The sequence below is a fragment of the Hippichthys cyanospilos genome, chromosome 3 (genome assembly GCF_059441005.1).
Source record: "Hippichthys cyanospilos isolate Australia breed blue-spotted pipefish chromosome 3, RoL_Hcya_1.0, whole genome shotgun sequence".
NCBI classification, from domain to species: Eukaryota; Metazoa; Chordata; class Actinopteri; order Syngnathiformes; family Syngnathidae; genus Hippichthys; species Hippichthys cyanospilos.
Window position 1 is genome coordinate 27,070,596 of NC_142371.1, and position 20,094 is coordinate 27,090,689.

General features: G+C 40.4%; 2 protein-coding genes across 2 annotated transcripts; one reads left to right on the forward strand and one right to left on the reverse strand.

The window, feature by feature from the left end:
- Positions 1 to 6,278: 6,278 nt before the first annotated feature.
- LOC148426606 (hairy/enhancer-of-split related with YRPW motif protein 1-like) lies at positions 6,279 to 9,448 on the forward strand. Its single transcript, XM_088410823.1, has 5 exons — positions 6,279 to 6,530; positions 6,618 to 6,693; positions 6,769 to 6,852; positions 7,233 to 7,314; positions 8,433 to 9,448. Exons 1-5 carry the CDS (start codon positions 6,445 to 6,447, stop codon positions 8,993 to 8,995), a joined length of 891 nt encoding a protein of 296 aa, XP_088266949.1. The 5' UTR covers positions 6,279 to 6,444; the 3' UTR covers positions 8,996 to 9,448.
- A 2,871-nt stretch (positions 9,449 to 12,319) lies between these two features.
- On the reverse strand, positions 12,320 to 19,019 carry LOC148426607 (stathmin-2-like). Its single transcript, XM_088410649.1, has 5 exons — positions 18,880 to 19,019; positions 14,940 to 15,032; positions 14,689 to 14,861; positions 14,416 to 14,607; positions 12,320 to 13,648 (listed from the first exon to the last, which is right to left on the reverse strand). Exons 1-5 carry the CDS (start codon positions 18,896 to 18,898, stop codon positions 13,589 to 13,591), a joined length of 537 nt encoding a protein of 178 aa, XP_088266775.1. The 5' UTR covers positions 18,899 to 19,019; the 3' UTR covers positions 12,320 to 13,588.
- Positions 19,020 to 20,094: the final 1,075 nt, after the last annotated feature.

The following is a 20,094-nucleotide window of genomic DNA, read 5'->3' on the forward strand; positions in this document are numbered from 1 at the left end:
TTTAACAATATGAGAAGCGGTCCTGAGAGGAGGGGGGAAAAAAACGATTTTGAGCGCAAAACAAAGAAACAAGGAAGTCAACACATCTTACCTATCCAAAAAGCACAATGAGAATTGATGCCAACAAAGGCAGGAAAGTAAAGAATGAGAAGTGATGGGGGTGGGGGGGCATTATAGGAATGGGTCTCAAGCTTGGTCTTTTCCCTGCCCAATATAGAGCCTGGGTGCTGGCTGGAACCAGAGGGGGCAGCCAGGAAACTGTGCTTCATAGGATAACATTGTTGTATGGAAGCTGTCTGGGAGACATTTCCCTTTGTGGAACCAGCTATTTACAACCGGCATGGGTGGCATTTGCTTTTTCTTGCATAATGCGCCATAGCTCAAGAGCGTCTGTATGAGAATACCACACCTTTTGTGCATGCGGCTTCATTGAGTCCGTCGGCCAACACTCGCGCGCACACACACACTCGAGCAGTTGTTGACTGACAGGTATAAGATATCAGCATTACACGCACACAGGATGCAGGCACGGCTGCGAGCGCCGCTGCTGCCGACAGCCTCAACGGTTGACATAGTAAATCAATCCTGATGGGAGGGCGGGTAGCACGGAGGCCAAGGAGGGGGTGGGCGACGGTGGGGGGGGTGCTGGGACTCAGCCGGGCCTCTGTCAGACACGCTCAGCCACTCGGCCGGCCAGAGAGAGGGGGACTGTCGACGGGTGGGAGAACGCTCGCCGGGAAGCGCTCACACGGAGATTGAGTTACCACGGAATTAGATCAGGGCTGTGGGAAACAGCACCTCCTAAACACACTCGCACACTCACGACCGCACACACATAAACACACGCAGACGCACCGGCACACACTCGGGCCGCGCTCTTTGCACACTATAAAGGGTCACCAAGGGAAACCTGAGGGGAGATGGAGGAAGGCAGCTGGGCACACGCCAGTTTCAAACAAATGCTTGCTTATACCGCTTAGCTTCCTCGCTCGGTTTGAGGGGACGTTTCTACCGACTGAGTTCACCCGTGGTCAACAGGCGCCGCTTGACTTCTTATGAAAAAAAAAAAAAAGAAGCAGAATAGATTATCACAAAAGTCAAGTGGAGATTGTAAAAATGTTTGGATGCGGCGAGGGTGAAATGTCAAGGATTCTGCTGGGAGAATCCTAATTATGTTTAATGGGCCGGAGGAATGTCGGCACTAATGTGAAGGACCTTGACAGTCAGGTGTGAAGAGAGTGGTTTGTGTCTGCATTTAATGGATACCACATGACCCTAGATGTCCATTGGCGCTGATACCGCTTTGGTACTATAATAGCATCCAAAACAATATGAAGTCATCCCAAATATACTCAACGTACCCCCCTCTGGAAAAGTCATTGAAGGGAATGCTGATGGTTTTGCCTGGGTTAAGGGCAAGGAGAGGGTAGACACTAATGGAGCTGAACCTGTCCCATTACCGGCTGACTTTTTAGGATGGGAGGGGGGTGCTTTAACCTGAACGCAAATATGGACAAAGGTAATGGTACACCTGGCTGTACAGGAAGTGGAAATTGAAGAAAAATATGGTTTACATGATGCTGCTGTGGAATGTGTCGGACCCAATTTCTCGGTCCTCCCAAAAGGGGTCACTGGGCTTGAGGTCAGGGCTCTCGCATTTTATCAAATATGGAAAAGTGCTTTGTAAGTAAGTCCATTTCAGTCCTCTACAAATGTAAGTGCTTTCTGGATTTCTGTCACCGCTGCTTGGTCCTAAAAATGAGAATGACAGAGATTATTTTTTCCCTCATTTGAACCTTTGCACTGGATTTGCTCAACTTCATCTGTAGCGCAATCGTTAGAGCCTAGAACCTAAACAAGAAGTCTTCCACAGGGTAAACCAAGCTTGGTTCACCAACCATTTTGAAACCCAGAACTACGTCTTGGCTAATGAAATGACTACAAACCCTCCCGGTTTTCTGCTTTTGATTTCACTGCCTCTCAACTGAATGAATCAAGGAGTTAACCTGAGGAAGGCACTAAACTGTTGGAATACAAAAAGATTAGCTAATTCCATTAAGTGAGTTCATGGAAAGGTCTTTCATGCACACTCTGAAGTTTGATTTTTTTTTTTCAAATTATTTGGAAGTAAATAATTTTCTCCAAGTAGTTTCACCTGTAACTTATCTTTTTGAATGTTATGGTTTAATCATGTGATACGATACTGACCTTTGAACTTCTCTAAGTGTTGTTGTTGTAAATATATTTACGCTGCATCATTGCAGACGCATGCAGTAAATAAATCATCCATAGATGGAGTGAAAAAAAGGGTCACAGGTATTCATGTTTTGAGGGGAAAGTGTTTGCTGACAGGATGCAGATAGCGTGACCGTTCACCCCTGCTCCACTCAGCGCATCAACAGGTCGACTGAAGCTTGCACGTAGTATCTGTCACCGCCGCAACCTGGCTGACATTCTGGGAACGGCGTGCCAGCCGGCCTGCAGTTGCTTCTTCTCGTCTGCACTTGTCTGGAAAACAACTGACCTGGTGGACGGAGCAGGGAAACAGCTGCTCCTCCACAAGCTACTGCAATGGAAGACAGCAGGAGGGTCACCCCCCCACGTACCCCTCCCCCCACTGATGGCCTTACCAGGCTTGTCAGTGCAGGATTAAGGTCTGACATTGTCTCCGTCTTTCGTCGCAACAGAAGGGGAAATGGAATTTGACTTTTCAATATAGCACTCGTATTTTATTGACATGTCTGCGCTTGGCTTCTGTGGTTTATTAATGTTGCTGTCCCGTTATTATGTACCCTCATAGAGGTCATCATTAGAGCAAAAAAGACAGGGCAGTGGGTAGCATGTTCATCTCAGTTTTGAGGTTTGAGTTTTGAGGTTTGGGTTTCTAATATTGGCTTCAGCCCTGTGTGAAGTTCCCATCTTTTTCCCCATGCTTGGTCCACTGACAGCATAGTGAATTCCTCTATCTGTAGATGTATCGAGAACGTCACCAAAATTGAACGGGTCTTCAATAGAATGGCTTAAAAGAGACGGATAGTCCACACTTGTACTGGGAACTTGAAGAAATGAATGAGTGTAGCATTTTAACACAATCCCTCCTGTCCCTTGCAAATGTTATCGCTGACTGACAAAAGCAGTGAATGAGTAAACAAATGAGTTAACTTGAGGATAGCACTAAACAGTTGGATTACAAAATACAAGTTGACACGAGGGGCTATAGAATAAGGTAATTGTGGGCTGGGGTGAACTGCCATAAGGGAAAACGTAAAAATAATTCTCACAATATAATTAGTTCTACATATGTGCCATTCCAGTTTCGTGTAAAGTGGCTGTATAGTTTTTGCATAATCCTGCTAACTAATTGACACACAAACACTCGGCTGGGTCTAATTAGCACATCATCTGTTTATATGGAAGCCAGATTAGCTCTACCAGTTGGGTGTTCACCAGATTTTGTTTGGCCTTTGTTTTTGTTTTAATACTTTTGTCAGGTTGATGATTTATGTCAAATTGGTTTGTATGCCTCTCTAGGGAAAAACCTTTTTAGGAAGCTCCAGCCAAATTTCTACTCAACTTCTAGAAAAAAAAAAAAGTTGTGTTTTGAATGTCATTATTTACAGATCAAAAACACATAATAAAAATATTTAATATAGAACGCTAAGTTCTATATTAAATATTTTTGTTGCGTGTTTAGGTTGGTTTCACGGAAGACTTTTCCATAAAAGTGACAGTTGATGGATGGATGGATGGATGGATAGATATAATGTAATGTAATGTAATGTAATGTAATGTAATATAATATAATATAATATAATATAATATAATATAATATAATATAATATAATATAATATAATATAATATAATATTGGCAGCATGGTGACTTGAATAGCAAATCTGTCAGTTGGTAGGTCCTTGGTTCGTCAGTCAAGCGCTCCTGTGTCAAGTTTTTAAGGCAAGGGAACTTTATTAGTATAGCATATAAATGAAGGCAGATCTTTCTTATTTGTTATTCTTACACAAGGGAAGTAAATGTGATTTAAACAAACACAATTAGCAAGCAATGTAGAAAATGTAAGTAGATATTATGTGTCATGTTCCTACAAATGACAACATTTGGCGATTTTTAAACTTTAAATTACATCCATAATCAAGGTCGCATTGTCAAACTAGTCGTGCCCATCCAATTTACCGTGTTTCTAAAAACTGACCCACATGTTTGTAAACTAATCGGCTGCATGACGCAGTTCAGGCCAACACCCCGGCATCGCCTACATATACCCTTTTATGTATAAACATTAACTCAACATGTATCGATTACACTTTAGAACACAGACGTGGAAAGCTACTGTGTTTTATATATGTGCCCTTTGACCCCGGCAGATTAGCAGGGTCAAAATGTTTTCACCTTCAGTAGACCACCCGTGTCCCCGAGCAGCTCCGGATGACTGACGCGCTTTCATAGGTCGGCGGTGTACATAAGTCGGCGTGTATGTTTGTTCATGTCGCTCATAAGCAAAACCTCCGTTCACACATACGTGTAGCTTGAGCCTCTAAAAACATTTCTCCTCCTGGTTCCCAGCTCGCAGCGGGCCCAACGCGCTCTGATTTGTGGATGAATGATTCCCTGGGAAGCTCAGTCGGTTGACCTGTTTGCAGTTTCCTAGGAGAGCCCGGCAACGCCGCCTCACTAATGTTGGGCCTCCCGACCGATTCAGAGCCGTGGCGGAATCACCCAGCTGACGGCAAACAATGAACAACACACTCTGCTAATAGGCCGTGTGTTCCGCACAACAGTAAAAAGGGCGACCGCCGATGTGCCCCCCCCCCCCCCCCCCGGCTCCCCTCTGCCCCACACTCAGCAGGAGAAAGAGGGCTTCAAGCCAGGAGCAACTGTCAGTGGGAACCTCAATCTTTCCACAGGGAATTTTATGAGCGTGATTCAATTATTTAACAGAAGTCTAACTGTCTACTATTTTAGTGACCTCATTTAGTTACGTGAGCATCAAAAATATTGGGAACAGCGCTCAGCGTGGTGCAGTAAATTGCAACCGCAATGATGAATGTTTTGGTAAATTATCACATCTGACGGCGTCATTGAAAACGGCATACATTTGCTTATAATAATGTGGCTGGTCAGTGTATTATCACACTAACTCGAGATGTTTGATCACACTTCTTTTCTGACAGTGCAAGGACTCTACTCGTACTACTCTAAAAAGCAATGAAATCATTTTAAAGAAAGAAATATCCAGTAGATATTCACATTTTAATTTCATTAAATTAATGGCAAGTTTCAATTTTTCCAATTTGTATTTTCAAGTTGGTGATGGTAAAACTGCTCCAAGAGAGTAAGCACCAATACCTTGAAATACTGTAAGGCATCAGCCCAATACCAATATTTCTTATCTGTATTTGTGCATGCATAATTATAAAAACGACCTGTCTTTGCAATGGTTGTCGAATATAGGTACCACTGGAGGCATGTAAAATTTTAACCGGTTTTCTGCGAGCAAACCTAATTTAGTGCTTTTTTAGTGCTGTGGCAGAAACAGTACATTTTCAAATCAAAAGCACGTTGTTGCGGTTTTATTTAGTCAAGTTTTATGCAGCTGTGCATTGTCATTAGTAACACAATTTTACCAGTAGATGAGACAGAAATAAAACATGATCTGAACAAAATATTACAAGTCATACTGCTAAAAAATGCAGATCCAAAGATGTGTATATCAGAAACGGGTGGCACAGAATCCTGTTTAGAAGCTTTTTTTTTTTTAAATCAGGTCAGGTGGTGCTTAGCTTAAAAAAATACTTCACGTGCCTACACCATTGATGAAAGGTTCAGAAGCTCTGTCCTCACATTAAAAACACGAAAATAAATAAACAGAAATGCTGATTGATAGGTCAAAGACTAGTCTAGTCACTTGAAGAAACAAACCCACATAAGGACTTCAATGAAAGTCATTTCCATTGTCAAATTTATTTACAGTATGTCGTTTGTATGCAATCAAAACCTGAAGTCAAAAACTGATATTGAACACGATTTTTAAAACGGGTGCATGCGCTCGATTGAAGGGTCAGAAAAAGAATTATTGAATTAAATAAAGCACAGATTGTTCTTTTGTAAACATGGACAACTCAGAGTTGCACTTAATACAAGAAAAAAATAACATTTAATGAATCAAAACAAACCAGCTGTACCAATCTGCAAGAACGATTCGAAATTCGACATAAAATATATACCTTAATTAGATAGGCTGACGCCGTCCAGTAAAAACTGAAATGTAATAGGCTCAAATATTGTCAATCATCCTCCACGTGACCCCTTGTTCCCCGCCCCCGCGGAGAGCACGTGAGCCAGTTAAAGTGACGCAGAGTGGAGTTGTTGTCACTTTCCGTCTGCGTTTTGTTCTCGTGAGTCCAACGCCAACTCCAGTGAAGACATCATGAAGCGAAGCAACAACTACAGCTCGTCCGACAGCGACTTGGACGACAACATCGAGGTGGAGAAAGACAGCGGCGACGAAAATGGGTCGGTTTCCTTCAGGGAATGATATTCTGTTAAGCGATTATTTTGCTTGTTTTACGCACAAATGATGACGTTATTATGCTGCTGCAGGCCGCCTGATTCTCACGGCTCAATGTCACCGTCCACGACCACCACTCAAGTTCAAGCTAGAAAAAGACGCAGAGGAGTGAGTAGGACTACTTTTTTCCATTACTTGGCTTACTGCGGGGTTCTACAATGATGTTTGCCTGTTTTTCCTAAGATAATTGAGAAAAGAAGACGCGACCGCATCAACAATAGTCTGTCTGAGTTGAGAAGACTGGTGCCGAGTGCATTTGAGAAACAGGTAAAAACAACATCAAAGACATTGTATTTTATAAAGTTGTATAAACGATGGAAGGGTTTTATAATAATGTATTGATATAGCATGAATCGAAACAGCCTTTTTTCTGCTTGATTGTTAACGAAGTAGCTAATTTTACTTTACTCATTTAGTCCATCTATTTCGATGGAAAAATTTACAGCACAAAGTTATACCCTAAATAGTCACTTTTTAGTGCCGCTAGATTTGTATGTCTATGTTTTGAATGTTATCTATTAGGGACTATTCATCTTAACCAATATTTGAAAGGCTACGTGAGCAAGATAATTGAGCCGTGGCTCATTTATGACTCTGAGGTAAAGTTTGTGAAATGCAAATAAGTGTCTTCACTTGCTTGACTGCAGGGATCAGCAAAATTGGAAAAGGCAGAAATACTGCAAATGACTGTGGACCATTTGAAGATGTTGCATGCATCCGGAGGCAAAGGTACAAACTATCACACATGAACTGACTATCGTATGACTGCATATTGCATGATTCAGTGTACTTTCCAGACCCACCTATATATATATATATATATATATATATATATATATATATATATATATATATATATATATATACATATTTAGACCTATTTTTAAACTTCATTTTTTACCACATATAAACTCAGCAAAATAATTTTTAACCCTTAATACTTTTGTTTAAAAAGAAAGGGAGTTGTGCTTGCATGATGTAGTTTGTTTTTCACTCCCTGTTGAAGTTTTTTTTGTACAACTGACACATAAATGTTTAAAAAGACCTGTACAGAGGAACCCGACTATTTGTGCTGCGTGTGTGTTTTTTTGTTTTTTCAATAGGAAAATCTCGGTGGGGCGGGGAACAAGTATAAGCTCCCATGAGAAAGGAAACAAATTAAAATTTCAAAGATTTTTAATAAATATTGTGGGAAAACAAATCTGTGACTATGTGGGTATCGCTTGCTGTGATTTTGTCTGATGATAGTCTGCAAGCTAAATGTAAACATATGGGAAATAACCATTAGATGAGCTAACAGAAACTAGCCTAGGCCATTGGTTCTTATACCAGCTACCACCTCAAGAAATACTTAGACCCATAGAGACCACCATAATAACCACCATCATCATAAAGTACAGTTTAATTACTCAAAAAACATTTCTAAGATTATTGTAGGCCACTATAACATTGTGCACAGTTTGAACTTACAATTAAAAATAGGAAAAACGATTAAATTAAAATGGATATCACATCCAAAAAAATGGAATGACTGCTCAATAAAGATCAGAAATGGACTCTTTTCCCAGATTAAATGCAGTTATTAAACGAATATTGACTGCAACTGAACTGTACTTGTTTTGTTTTTGTTGTTGTGTACCACTAGAGGGTGTCCATGTACCACCAGCGGTACTAAAACCACATTTTTAGACTCAACCTTTAACACACAGCAGCAACACATACAAGCCCACAAAACAAATATGTACGAGTATTCTGTGCTCTGCGGGAAGAATGAATATTCAGGCGGGGGTTTGATAGTATAGTATGGTGTGATGACGCGTCTAACTCGGTGACCGTCTCTCTTCCAGGTTACTTTGAAGCGCACGCCCTGGCGAAGGATTACCGCAGCCTGGGCTTCAGGGAGTGTTTGGCCGAGACCGCCCGCTTCCTGAGCATCATGGAGGGCCGGGACAGCGCGGACCCCCTCCGCATACGCCTGGTGTCCCACCTGAGCAACTACGCTTCTCAGAGGGAGGTGCAGGCCGGACTGGAAAACCTAGCCTGGGGCTCAACCTACGCCGGCGCCCCGGCGCCGCTGCCTCACCCCCTCCTTCTGCAACCCCCCCAGGGCAGGACGCCCGCGTCCAGAGGAAACAGTCGCCCGCCCTCCACGTCCTCCTCGGATACCCCGTCCAGACTCCTGCCCGCGGCGGAGCCTCTCAGAGCGCCCCCCAGCGGTTCACTGCCCCTCAGCGTTCCCACGTCCAAGCTCTCGCCGCCCCTCCTGTCATCCCTCTCCTCGCTGTCGGCGTTCCCCCTCTCCTTCGGCGCTTTCCCGCTTGTGTCGCCGTCGGCCCTCGGCGCAGTGGCCCCCCCTTCCACTCTGTCCAAGCCTTACAGGCCGTGGGGCACGGAGATTGGGGCCTTTTGAAGACGACAACTGGACTGAGGGGGCAACAGCTGAGCTGGGCTATGACCACATGACCATCTGTTTTCCCAGCTATAATAGACAGGTGAACACAACAAACTAGCCTCAATTTTTTATTTTTTTTTTTTGTAAAGGATGTTATCGTTGATGGACTTTATTGACTCTTTGTTTAGAATTAAAGTTGAGCTCTGAATGATTGTATTTTATGAATTCAAATTGATAACTAATTTAGCTAACATGCACACCGGGGTTTGAGGGGCCGATACGCAGTATTGGACTGAATCTTTTCAAGCTGTCGAGGAACAACTTCATGAATGTGCGTATTTCATATAGTGAGATAATTTGGTCTGCTTGTTTATATCAGGACTATTTGGAAAGCTAACTTGCTCACATTGGGACACTTGCCTTTTTATATCTGTAATATTTTTGTATCAATAAAGCAGAATCAGAATCATCTTTCTTGGCCAAGAATTTTGAAACACACAAAAAAATTGCTGTGGTTAAATGGGCTCCTGAAATAAGAATTGCATGCCTTGTTTCCCCTCCATACGTTAATAGACTTAATACATGCTGAATCTAATATAACTCCGTATATACAAATATAATGTTCAGGTTTGCTATGCCTATATTAGATGTATGTATGTGTTTTAAAACAATATTATTGTGGTTTTAGTTTAGTTTTAGTGTCTTTATTTTTAGGGCCCTCATATAAACTGTTACTGTCGCCTGCAATAAAAATAATTTTCATTTAGTATCTCTTTCAGCAGGGACAAGCAAATTTAAAAAGTTAACTCATTGATCAAATAAGGAAGAATTTATTATCTTAATATGTTGATAAAACCACGGAAGTGATTGTTTTCTTTAAATAACTAAGATTTATGACTGCGGTTACACAATGAGTAACTAAAATAGTTTATTCCACTAATATTTTTGTTTACAGTAAATCAGTTAAAGAGTTAAATGGTATCAATTATTTTTTCATTATCCAATTAATTGGAGAAAAAAGATGCTAATTAAAGGGCACTTAATAATGCATAAGCACTGAGTGTCAAATTAGAAATCAAAGCAGGCCATATGTGGGACCTCGCACCATACTTTGCTCTCCCCTGCCTTACAGTAGCTGAGCGTTATTGTCTGCAAAGCTGAGTTGTTGGCACATTTTAAGCTCGCAGGTGTACCTAATGATGTGCGCGGTGGCTATGCAGGCACTCGGTCACCAAAAATCCCATAAAAGCTAATAAGAAAAGTAATGAGGGTCCAATAATGGACCTCAGCAGCCGTCCCTTCGCTTCGTGCCAGGTAAGTAACCGAATCCAAGAGTATTGTTACCCTTCTGAATAGCCAGGAAATCATTAAGAGCCACAGGAAATCCTTTACAATGTTGCCCTGACCTCACCGTCTTGGGTTGGCCCAAAGCGGAGACAATAGTGTGAACAGGATGCGGACATTGGAGGGAAGCGCTCACGAGCAAAGGCAACACACGCATGGCAGCTGCGCCTCTAAATCACCGCTCGACTCCAAGGAGAGATTTTTTTTCTTGTGTTTGAACGGGCACGTGCAGTGGGGGTTGCTATGGGTCCCTGTCAAAGGCCCTTTTGGCAATGATGCCCCATGTGATGCCCAATGTGCCAGTTTTTTGTTGTTGTTTTTTTGTTTTGTTTTTTTGTGCACGTTAAAGCCCTCCTGTGTCCTTTCATGAATAAACGTCAAAGGTTTTCATGAATTCTTTTCTTAAAGGTATAGTTTACGTATTTAACCATTTTCAGTGTTAAAAAGTTAACATCTTGTCATTAATTTTTCAAGTACAATTAACTCCTTAAAAATCGCATTTTACCATTTGATTTCGACTGATAATGAAATGACAGTCACCTGATACTCGCTGATGACGTCATCTACACGTTGACAACACGAGTTTGTTCTTTTATTCATCTTGGAGTGAGGTTGACCATCTTGCATCCTTATTTTATCGAGTGAGTCATTGGCCTTTCTTTCTTGTGGTACAAATCTTAAGTACGATATTCTGTACTTGTAGGTGTTTTTTTGACTCTCAGTGTCGATGGTCAGTAATTTTGCAATCAAATAAATCCAATTTGCAAGCAATTAGGAATGATCGTATGGTTTAACCTTTACCCGTTTTGACAATCTAGTCGTTTTAGCCTCCTAATGTTTTTTTTTTTTTTTTTGCTTTTTTAATGCTTAATTTATCAAAATCAATGGCCTAAATCGGGTCGAAATTGACACCAATGAGGTGCTGATTGAATGTGTGCTTTCTGAGTAATCAAGGGCGAATTATGAATGAGCCCCATGGAGCAAATTTGGTTAAATCACGTATTTCTGGAAATGAAATATCAATGTGTCTGTTTTACATGCATTCAATTATTTACAGTATTAATTTGTCAATATATTATTCTGCAAAAGTGAAACTTTGAACATGGAGACTCCATTTTGTCAGCAGTCCAGTAGAATATTTAGTGAGTCGTTGCCTGTGCCCACGTGTTGTGATCATGTAAAACTTGTCTAACCAACTATTCTCATATTTTCATCTGTAGCCTCGGCACTCTGGCCAAATCCGCTCAGCCCCACCCAGAAATATCCTCCGTTTCATCATCATCATCATCATCATCAACATCATCATCATCATCATCATCATCATCATCAGTTTCTTAGTCCCCAAAACAGAAGCTCTTCAGCACACCCAATCAGGTAAAACCGACCTTCCGCCCTTACTTGAGTAGCGGAGGCACTTTAATAGTTCATTTATCGGTATTCGAGCTAAATCTTTTACTGCTATCTGCTGGTGAGTCAGTACACTGCAAGCAATGCAAGCATGATGACGGAATTCTCAAATTCTCAACATGTAGTTTGAGGTCTGCTAACCTTGAAATTGGTGTCCAAATATAATTTGCATAAATCATGTCATATTTTAATGAGTACACACCTATATTTATATGGCACCCGATCAAACCAGGCATACAAAACTAAACTTCTTTCCCCTCCCTACCTTAGACAACCAAACTGTAAGTGCATTAACACTGCGATTAAACAAAGGACAGTTTTTTTTTAGTTTTTTTAAATAATAAGTGAATTAAAAAGACAATACTATAAGGCTAAATGCAAAAACAATACCGTATGCTGAACTGTACTACAGCAGTCATTCTTTTGAACTCCTCTCCTCTCGCTAGATGGAGATCTGAGTACCACAAAGTGCGTTTTACTTACTACTTTCATAACTGTGTTTTATGTCTTAAATTCGATGCAAATCATTTGGAAATGTAATACAATGTTCCATTTGAGCGTAATCACTTTCACAGTAAAACATTCCGCAGATCATATTTGATCTTTTATTTGGCAGTTGACACACTCTCTGGTCTCCATCACAGAAACTTATGAGATGGTGCATGCCATGTTCACCAAACCCCAAATCTTTATTAAGCAAAGCTTTCACAGAGAAATCCATTAAGGACGGGGAAGAAAAACACAAGCAGCAGAGGTCGCAGGCAGATAACAGCGGTGCTGTATATTAAAAAGAGACTACAAGTAGATCAGTGTGCTGAATGTATACTAAAGCATCCCGTATCCTAAATTCACGCCTTGTGTTGAGTTCCTATTCTCTTGCAGCCAAGCAAGCACACATTTTGTTTTTTCACGTAATCAGATTACAGTCAGAGAATATTCTCGGAGTTAGAAATGCATGGTTCCAATATGTCGGTACATTCTGTCTTCATAAGCAAAGTGACCTTGGGAATCAGCATGAATAGAAACAGTTGCCGCCTTTTTTTTTTTTTTTTTAAGACATTCTCAATCCTAATAAAGCACCAATCGACCATCGGGCTCATTGCAAACGGACATTTTCTATTATACATTCCAAGCGTGCGTAAGGAAGATACAAGTGGCTTGTGTTTGTTTTGTCGGTTTTTGTTTATGACCTCAGTTACACCCTACATTCTTCACAAAGACACAAAAACATCGTCATCGTCGTCGTGACGTCATCATCAGGAATACATTGCAATCGTCAGTCTACATCCAACTCACAATTCACAACAAAAGAGTGGTGGCATAAAAAAAAAACACTGTACAGTGCAGTACACAGAAATCAATTGATAGCAGCTAGCAAGCTAGCTAGCAAGATAGGTAGATTAGATAGATAGATAGATAGATAGATAGATAGATAGATAGACAGACAGACAGACAGACAGACAGACAGACAGACAGACAGACAGACAGACAGACAGATAGACAGATAGATAGATAGATAGATAGATAGATAGATAGATAGATAGATAGATAGATAGATAGATAGATAGATAGATAGATAGATAGATAGATAGACAAAACTAATATGTACAAAATAAGACAGATCCCTCTCTAAAATCAAGAAATCATCGCAGCTCTCAAGAGATGAGTGACACTGATGCTTGTCAGGGATAATACTGAATTGACGGATTGATTGCTGAGTGTTGTGATGTGGTGACGTCCTCCACCTATGGGGCGCTCCAGGTTTGCATGTCTGTTTGAGGAGAGGGTCGGAGCAGGTTGAGGAAAGAGGGATGGATGGATGGATGGATGGACAATGGAAGTCGGGACTTTGTGCGGTGTTCACGCTGTAATTTCTTCTCTCATCTCTTTGTTTCTGCGCACCAACGCCGCGCGTCTCTCCTTTGAAGAAAAAAAAGGTGACTGTTTAGCTATCACTACAACAAGTGGCCACTAGATGGTGGTGTTTCTTTCTGTTTTAAATTGATTACAAAGAAATTGTTATTCTCCTCCAAAGTGATTTTTTTCTTTCAGGAATTGTATCGTGTCATGAACAGTTTGTGTTTATAAAATTTGTAGTTCCAAACAAATGAGATCGAGTTGATCAGACATTAAGAAAAATATTTTGTTCTCGCCAGGTTATATAAACACCATTATTTTGACAATTGACTATATGCATGCACAGATTTTGTGCTGCACAGACTACCTGTTGAAAATTAGGAAACGAAGATGTTATCTTGGCAAAGGGTAGGCAACTTGCAGTCTAAATTTTAAAATATATTCTGTATTGATGAATATTTTGACTTTGGTCAGTGAATTTAATAATCAGGATTTTCTTTTAAATGATCAAAAACACTGAATTACAAAATAAGTGGTTAAGATAATGGACAGATGTATTACAGTGTGTTTCCAAACTTTTGACTGCCATAGTACACGATAGAAAAAGTCTATGAACAGGGCTGTGTACACTTTTTATAACTACTGAAGTGTTATCCCAAAATATTGTTGATTTACCATCACAAATCTCAAGCCAGAAGGGCTGCAATTTTACTACTTTTACTTATTAAATGGAAATATTTTGTTAATCATATTTCAACTTTAATTTTGTGTTATTAGTTTTCCTTTTTTCATTAGAAAAATCTGACCAAAGTGAGAAACGCATTTGGCACCTTCTCCTGTCGACGCTCCATCATGGCTGCCAGATGGGCGTCGCGGTTCTCCTTGATCTGCTCCATCTTCATTTGGAGCTTCTCTTCGGCCATCCTGCTGAAGTTGTTGTTCTCCTCCAAGGCCTTGAATAGCACGTCCCTCTCATGCTCCCGCTTTTCAGCCAAAGCCCTCAGCACCTGTGTTTCTTGGTACTAAAAGAAATAAATAATTAAATAAAACACATCAAGTTATTCATAGCGGCTCAAAGTGAAGTAAAAAAAAAAAAAAATCACCTTTCTCCGCTCTTCGGCTGCTTCCAGTTTCTTATTAATGTCATCCAATGAGATGTCCCTCTTGGGGGGAGAGGCCAAGTTGTAACCCACATCTGATACTGGAGACAGGGGCTTGAGGATCACCTCAAACGCCTGCCCGGAAGCTCGCTTCTTTATCGGCCTCACCTCGATGTCTGCAGTCAGTAATGTCCATTTTGTCAGAATTACAAGAAGAGTGGGTGGGGCACAATTTTCGAAAATCAATTCCTTACCTTCCAACTCATTCAGGACCTTGTGACCTTCCGGGTGAAAGCAGGAGCAGATGAGCGAGAGGACGGAGAGTTCCTTCATCTTCTCCTTGTATGCTGCAGGTGAAACGTAAACACGTCATCCAGGTGAGTCATCATTACAGTAATACAATACAAAAGCATACAGTAAACGTCCTTAAGAGCCTTCTTAATAATTCATTGCGTTCTATTCTTTTATGTCGAGGGTTAAGCAAGCGTTGGCCTTTAATATGACTGCATAATGGAAAACCAAGCACTCACAAATTGTATTAAACACAGAACTGTACTTGAAACTCTCACATAAAAACAAGATGAAAAAACAAAAACTACTGTCCTATATTCTGTCATAATGAGGAATAGCTTTCATATTTGGAGTTATCTTATTAAAGCTGCACATTAGTGCGTCGGAAATTATCCAATTTCACTCAAGTAGTACAAATACTACATGTTTACTACAAATATGTATAACCTATCTATGCATTTTAGTGCTTTATTCCAACTTGAATAGGTTATTCATGAGTCCCACGATTGCTAGTGATGTTAAAGAGAGAGGTAAGAAGATGATTATATAATATAATCATATAAATCTATATAAATCCTTTATATAGATTTTTTTATTTGATGTGATTTAATTGTATGCAAGTATATTATTTATAAGTAGCACTCACTATACCATTTTGATACCAATTTTTAATATGTATATACAATTTTTATTTTTTTACCTGGCATTTTGCACGCATTAGCTAATTAACAAAGGTTTGGGTTGCCCGGCAACCACCAACCACAGAACGGATTAATCTCGTAAACCGGGCCACTGTATAGTGAAAAGTCGGAACGTGAAATGTTCTTCCCCTATGTCAATAGTTGTCCATTTTTACACCAAGGACCACTTCAAGAAATACTTGGCAAAAGCAATAAATGATCATTAAAAACAAGGCAAAGGCTTTATATCTAAAAGCTACTGCGCAGGAATGTTCAGTACATTTTGTCACGGGGTATTTATTCCAGGATCCAAGAGCAACTTCAGCAAGATGCTACGTCATCAGTAGGTAAATGACTAGTTAGTATAAAGCGCTTTGAGTACCCAAGGTAGAATAGACCTATATAAGTAAAAGTCCATTTACAGAGGGTGTCATGCGCACTTTGTGATATGCGTTTCCTTTGTGTCATACTTTCTCTTTGGGCTGTCAAAATTAAAGCATTAACTTTACATTCCAAGGAAGCAGAGAGTCACTGGCAAAAAGACAAAATTGCATCTTTACAAAGTTTTTACAGTGAGTCTGATTTAGTAGTTTTGTTCGTCAGTTGTATTTTACAGGAAAAGAATTGTATTAAAGCATCGAAGAACACTATTACGGCAATCTTTTTTTGAGATATTAATATAAACAGTATATCACGTTTGTAAATATATACCTGTAATTTAACACAATAACAAATAAGACCGAACAATAAAAAATTCTTTCTGATTGCAGAGGAGTCAATCAGCCACAGTATAGCGCCAACTACTGCCTAGTTTAGTGACAGTTCCAGTGACAGGTATCGGCATGAGTAGCCGATTCCTTAAGAAAATGTAGGTTTCAGCCAAATCTTAGTAAATTCTGGTATTGGCACTTGCATATCTCTAACATTATGCACATTTTATCCTAATCACTTTGTTAAATATGTACAAAAAAAAAATAATAATTGTAGCGACTAATCCAGTGGCCTTTTTAGCCGCTCAGGTGGGTGCGGGATGGGAGATGTTTTTTCTGGCGGTGAAATGGTGAGTAAATGATGTGCTGGAATCCAGAATTTATGCTCGTGATGTTTCCGGTTTATTTACATGTTATGTATAGCATGGAGTGCTTGAGTTGTGTTTTCCTTGCATCCTTGTGTGGCGTCTAACGGTAGAGTTGCGTGGTAGTGTTGGTGTTGCCTTGCGATGCCGTTGTGTGCGGTAAAACCACCTCATCACCCATCACCGTGCTGCCCACACACCTGTCCTTAAAAATGTTCCTAATTACTTCCTCAAACCCTACCCCGCCCACCTATACCGCCACCCAGTGGCCACTTATACAATAATAATTACAGAAAGAAACAATGGCTGCTACAAAAATAATGCACTAACCCTAACCCAATGAGTCAGTCACGTCACTGTACCTTAAAAAGTCAAGTCATTCGTCAAAATAATTACAAGCAATTCCAAAATGGTGCACTAATGGTATCTGTTTTATTCAAAAACAATAATGACCCTTAAGAGCGAAGAGGCAAAGCAATATCAAATTTATGAATGAATTCCAAAAGAAACTAAATATATTGTTTAGTGGCTCTAGTGCCAATCAAAGGCAGTTGTCTACACATCAATTGTACAGGATCTCATTAGAAGCCCTTTCGGTCCAGCGGCGGAGTGATAAGAAAGCTGACCATGTGTGATAAGTAATTTAATTTCCTGCATTGTGTGCAATATCATCTGGTAGGTCAGTCTGTCTTCAACTGCTGCTTTTGTACGCTTGTACAGTATGTGATGAGGTTGCTAAATAAAAGTGCCGTTCTCACTGCAGGGCTGCCTAGCTGCCTTCACACCCCAACCTATGGCTTCAGTTCTTTTTTTTTTTTTTTTAAATCTAACTAGCACTTGCCCATCAAAAAGCTATATGCAAAAATCTGACATGCTTACTTATAGATAGCAAGAATGCTTTACCTTACATTAAATTACTAAAACTTAGATCGAGCAAAGAGTGGGGTATCTATATGGCCCTGGAGAGTAATTGACAGTATCCACCCACATATGCTCATACTAATAAACATTAAAGTTGATTGCATCATATTATCCCATCAATGTGTTACGACCCTCCGGAGGATTCAAAACAACTGTAATAGGTCCTTATAGGCAAAAAGATTCCCTATGATGTTTATAGAAGTTTGATAGAGTCGGCCAACCAATTATGAAAGACCTAACACGCCTTGACTAAGGCACCCAACCCACCCGAATGCTAAAAAGTCGACCACATGATCACAAGTAGATTTGAAAGAAAAATTGATAATGGCGCTTAGTTTTGATTGACAGGCATGTATTCATTTGTCATTTGGCCTTATGTCAAAATGAAAACGAGTACAGTTGCACAGCCACACTCAGAAACTGTAGATACATCTCTAAAAACAAATCATCAGTTATCTAATGTTAGATAGCATTCTATTGTGCAAGTGTATGGAAAACAACAGCTAAATCAGAATAATTACGTTTAAAAAAAGACAATGCACTAGTCATATAGAATTCAAGCTTCCCAACAGCTAAACATTGCTGCCACATGTTCTACTGTGAAACAAAGGATGATGGATCACTACAGAGGTGTTCTAAAAAAGGAGTCGTTTCTATTCATAAACTGATTAATGATGATTATGGCAGAGCAAAAAAAAAGTGGGAAATGTTGAGGTTGGTAGCCTGGCAGTGGAAAAAGTGATGACGCCCTCTAAGGCCTCAATGGTGGGCAGCATCAGCATCTTGGGTGGGGTCCGTCTGCATTATGCTGCATGCTGGGGCCGATGGAGTGATGGAGCACGGGTATTTTGGCAAAACTCTTGCTAAATTGCACTTTTATGAATATCTTATTCATCACGGGCAAAAGCATATTTATGCATTTAATCTAAATGGTGGAATAAAATAGCCCCTTGGTTCATGCTTGCCTTGCGCGACCACGCAGATGAAATCATAGAATATCTTCGCCATAGTCCTGAAAACCAAGTCCATAATCTGTTTATACAGCCGTAAATGCTGCCGCTATGTAACATACGATTGAAAAGTGGTGATTTTTCACATTAAACCTAATCGCCGGCCGGTAGACGACACACGCCGGGCCCATAGAAATAAAGAAGCACAAATAGCCGGAGAATTAATTCATTTTCCTTGTCTTTCGATACCTAATGGAGGTGATGAAAAATATCTTACCGGTTGCTGTTTTGGCCATAGCTGCAGGGGTTTGTGCGGAGAGGATGTATGTCTGCTGCTGTGCTGCGTTCAGGTGAGCGACGAAAATGCTCAACCAAGGCACTGAGTCAGCGGGCAGGGGCGGATCGGGTGGCGGCGAGGGGGCGGGCGCATGTCCTCTGACGCACGCGCAAACGCACACGCACACACAGTGCACAGGACGATGCACTCATTGAACCTATGGCTGAAGTCGACCGTCCGCAAAGAAACGATCGCATGACAAAAAAAAAAAAATCTGGCAATGCATTCTATATGAAAGCGATTAATCTCCAGAGTGTGCTGTCATAACAATACAAAAAATGTGCAATGTAGCTGAAGGTGCAAGAAGTGCATCGTCAATGGGAGCAATCATTTTTAACACTTAATAGCGGTCAATAATTTGAAAAAAAAAAAAGGCAAACCAAAGGGGGAAAAACAATAGTATCCATTTGTTAAATCATATTGATCAAATATGGACGTAGGAGATTTACAACATATGGAAGCAACGGCTGCTGCTTGGTCGTTTCGTGTTCGCCAATAGAAGCGGTTCCGGTTATTTATTGATGATCTGACGAATGTGATTAATTCTTTTGTGTTTTGGGTAACAAGCTCAAATTCAGACAAACGCTTTGGTACTCAGAGGATGGCACTTGACAGTGCAGATGGACAATGACCTAACGTATACTTGGAATTGTGTCAACGTTCTAATATTCAGCATAGTCCCGGGATTGCACTTTATTATATTTTATATAAAGATGCCCATGTGTATGAGCAAAGAGGGACTCAAATGTTGGATCCGACTGCTAGTTCATTTCTTGGAACCAAGAAAGTAACAACCTTCGTTAACACTGCTAAGAGATAAATGACGGAGAACATAAACCAGAAATAGAGTGCAGCATTCCAGATTAAAAGCAGTATTAGGAAGAATTCAATACACAATAAATCTCATTTTGATGTCCGTTTGTGAACATGGATAGATTCAGGAGTTGGTTCAGTCTGCTTGTTTCTTTTATTGAAAATAATGTGATATAACCTTAACAAAAGCTGCTGTAAGCAACTCCTCTGGCTGCTAATACCCAACAGATTCCGTCCGCTTCCACCCTCCCACTCGCCCATTACTATGATTATCATAAGAATACGTTTGAGATATATGTATTTATATAAACATCTTTGTTTCAGATGTAACCAAGTGTTTGT

Excerpts from the sequence above, each read along its gene's own strand:
- LOC148426607 (XM_088410649.1), bottom strand. Across the intron at positions 14,862-14,939 it reads GGTCCTGAATGAGTTGGAAG|ACATCGAGGTGAGGCCGATA; the intron begins GTAAGGAATTGA and ends TACTGACTGCAG. Across the intron at positions 14,608-14,688 it reads CAGCCGAAGAGCGGAGAAAG|TACCAAGAAACACAGGTGCT; the intron begins GTGATTTTTTTT and ends TATTTCTTTTAG.
- LOC148426606 (XM_088410823.1), top strand. The coding sequence starts at position 6,445 with ATGAAGCGAAGCAACAACTACAGCTCGTCCGACAGCGACTTGGACGAC. Across the intron at positions 6,694-6,768 it reads CTAGAAAAAGACGCAGAGGA|ATAATTGAGAAAAGAAGACG; the intron begins GTGAGTAGGACT and ends GTTTTTCCTAAG. Across the intron at positions 7,315-8,432 it reads GCATGCATCCGGAGGCAAAG|GTTACTTTGAAGCGCACGCC; the intron begins GTACAAACTATC and ends TCTCTCTTCCAG.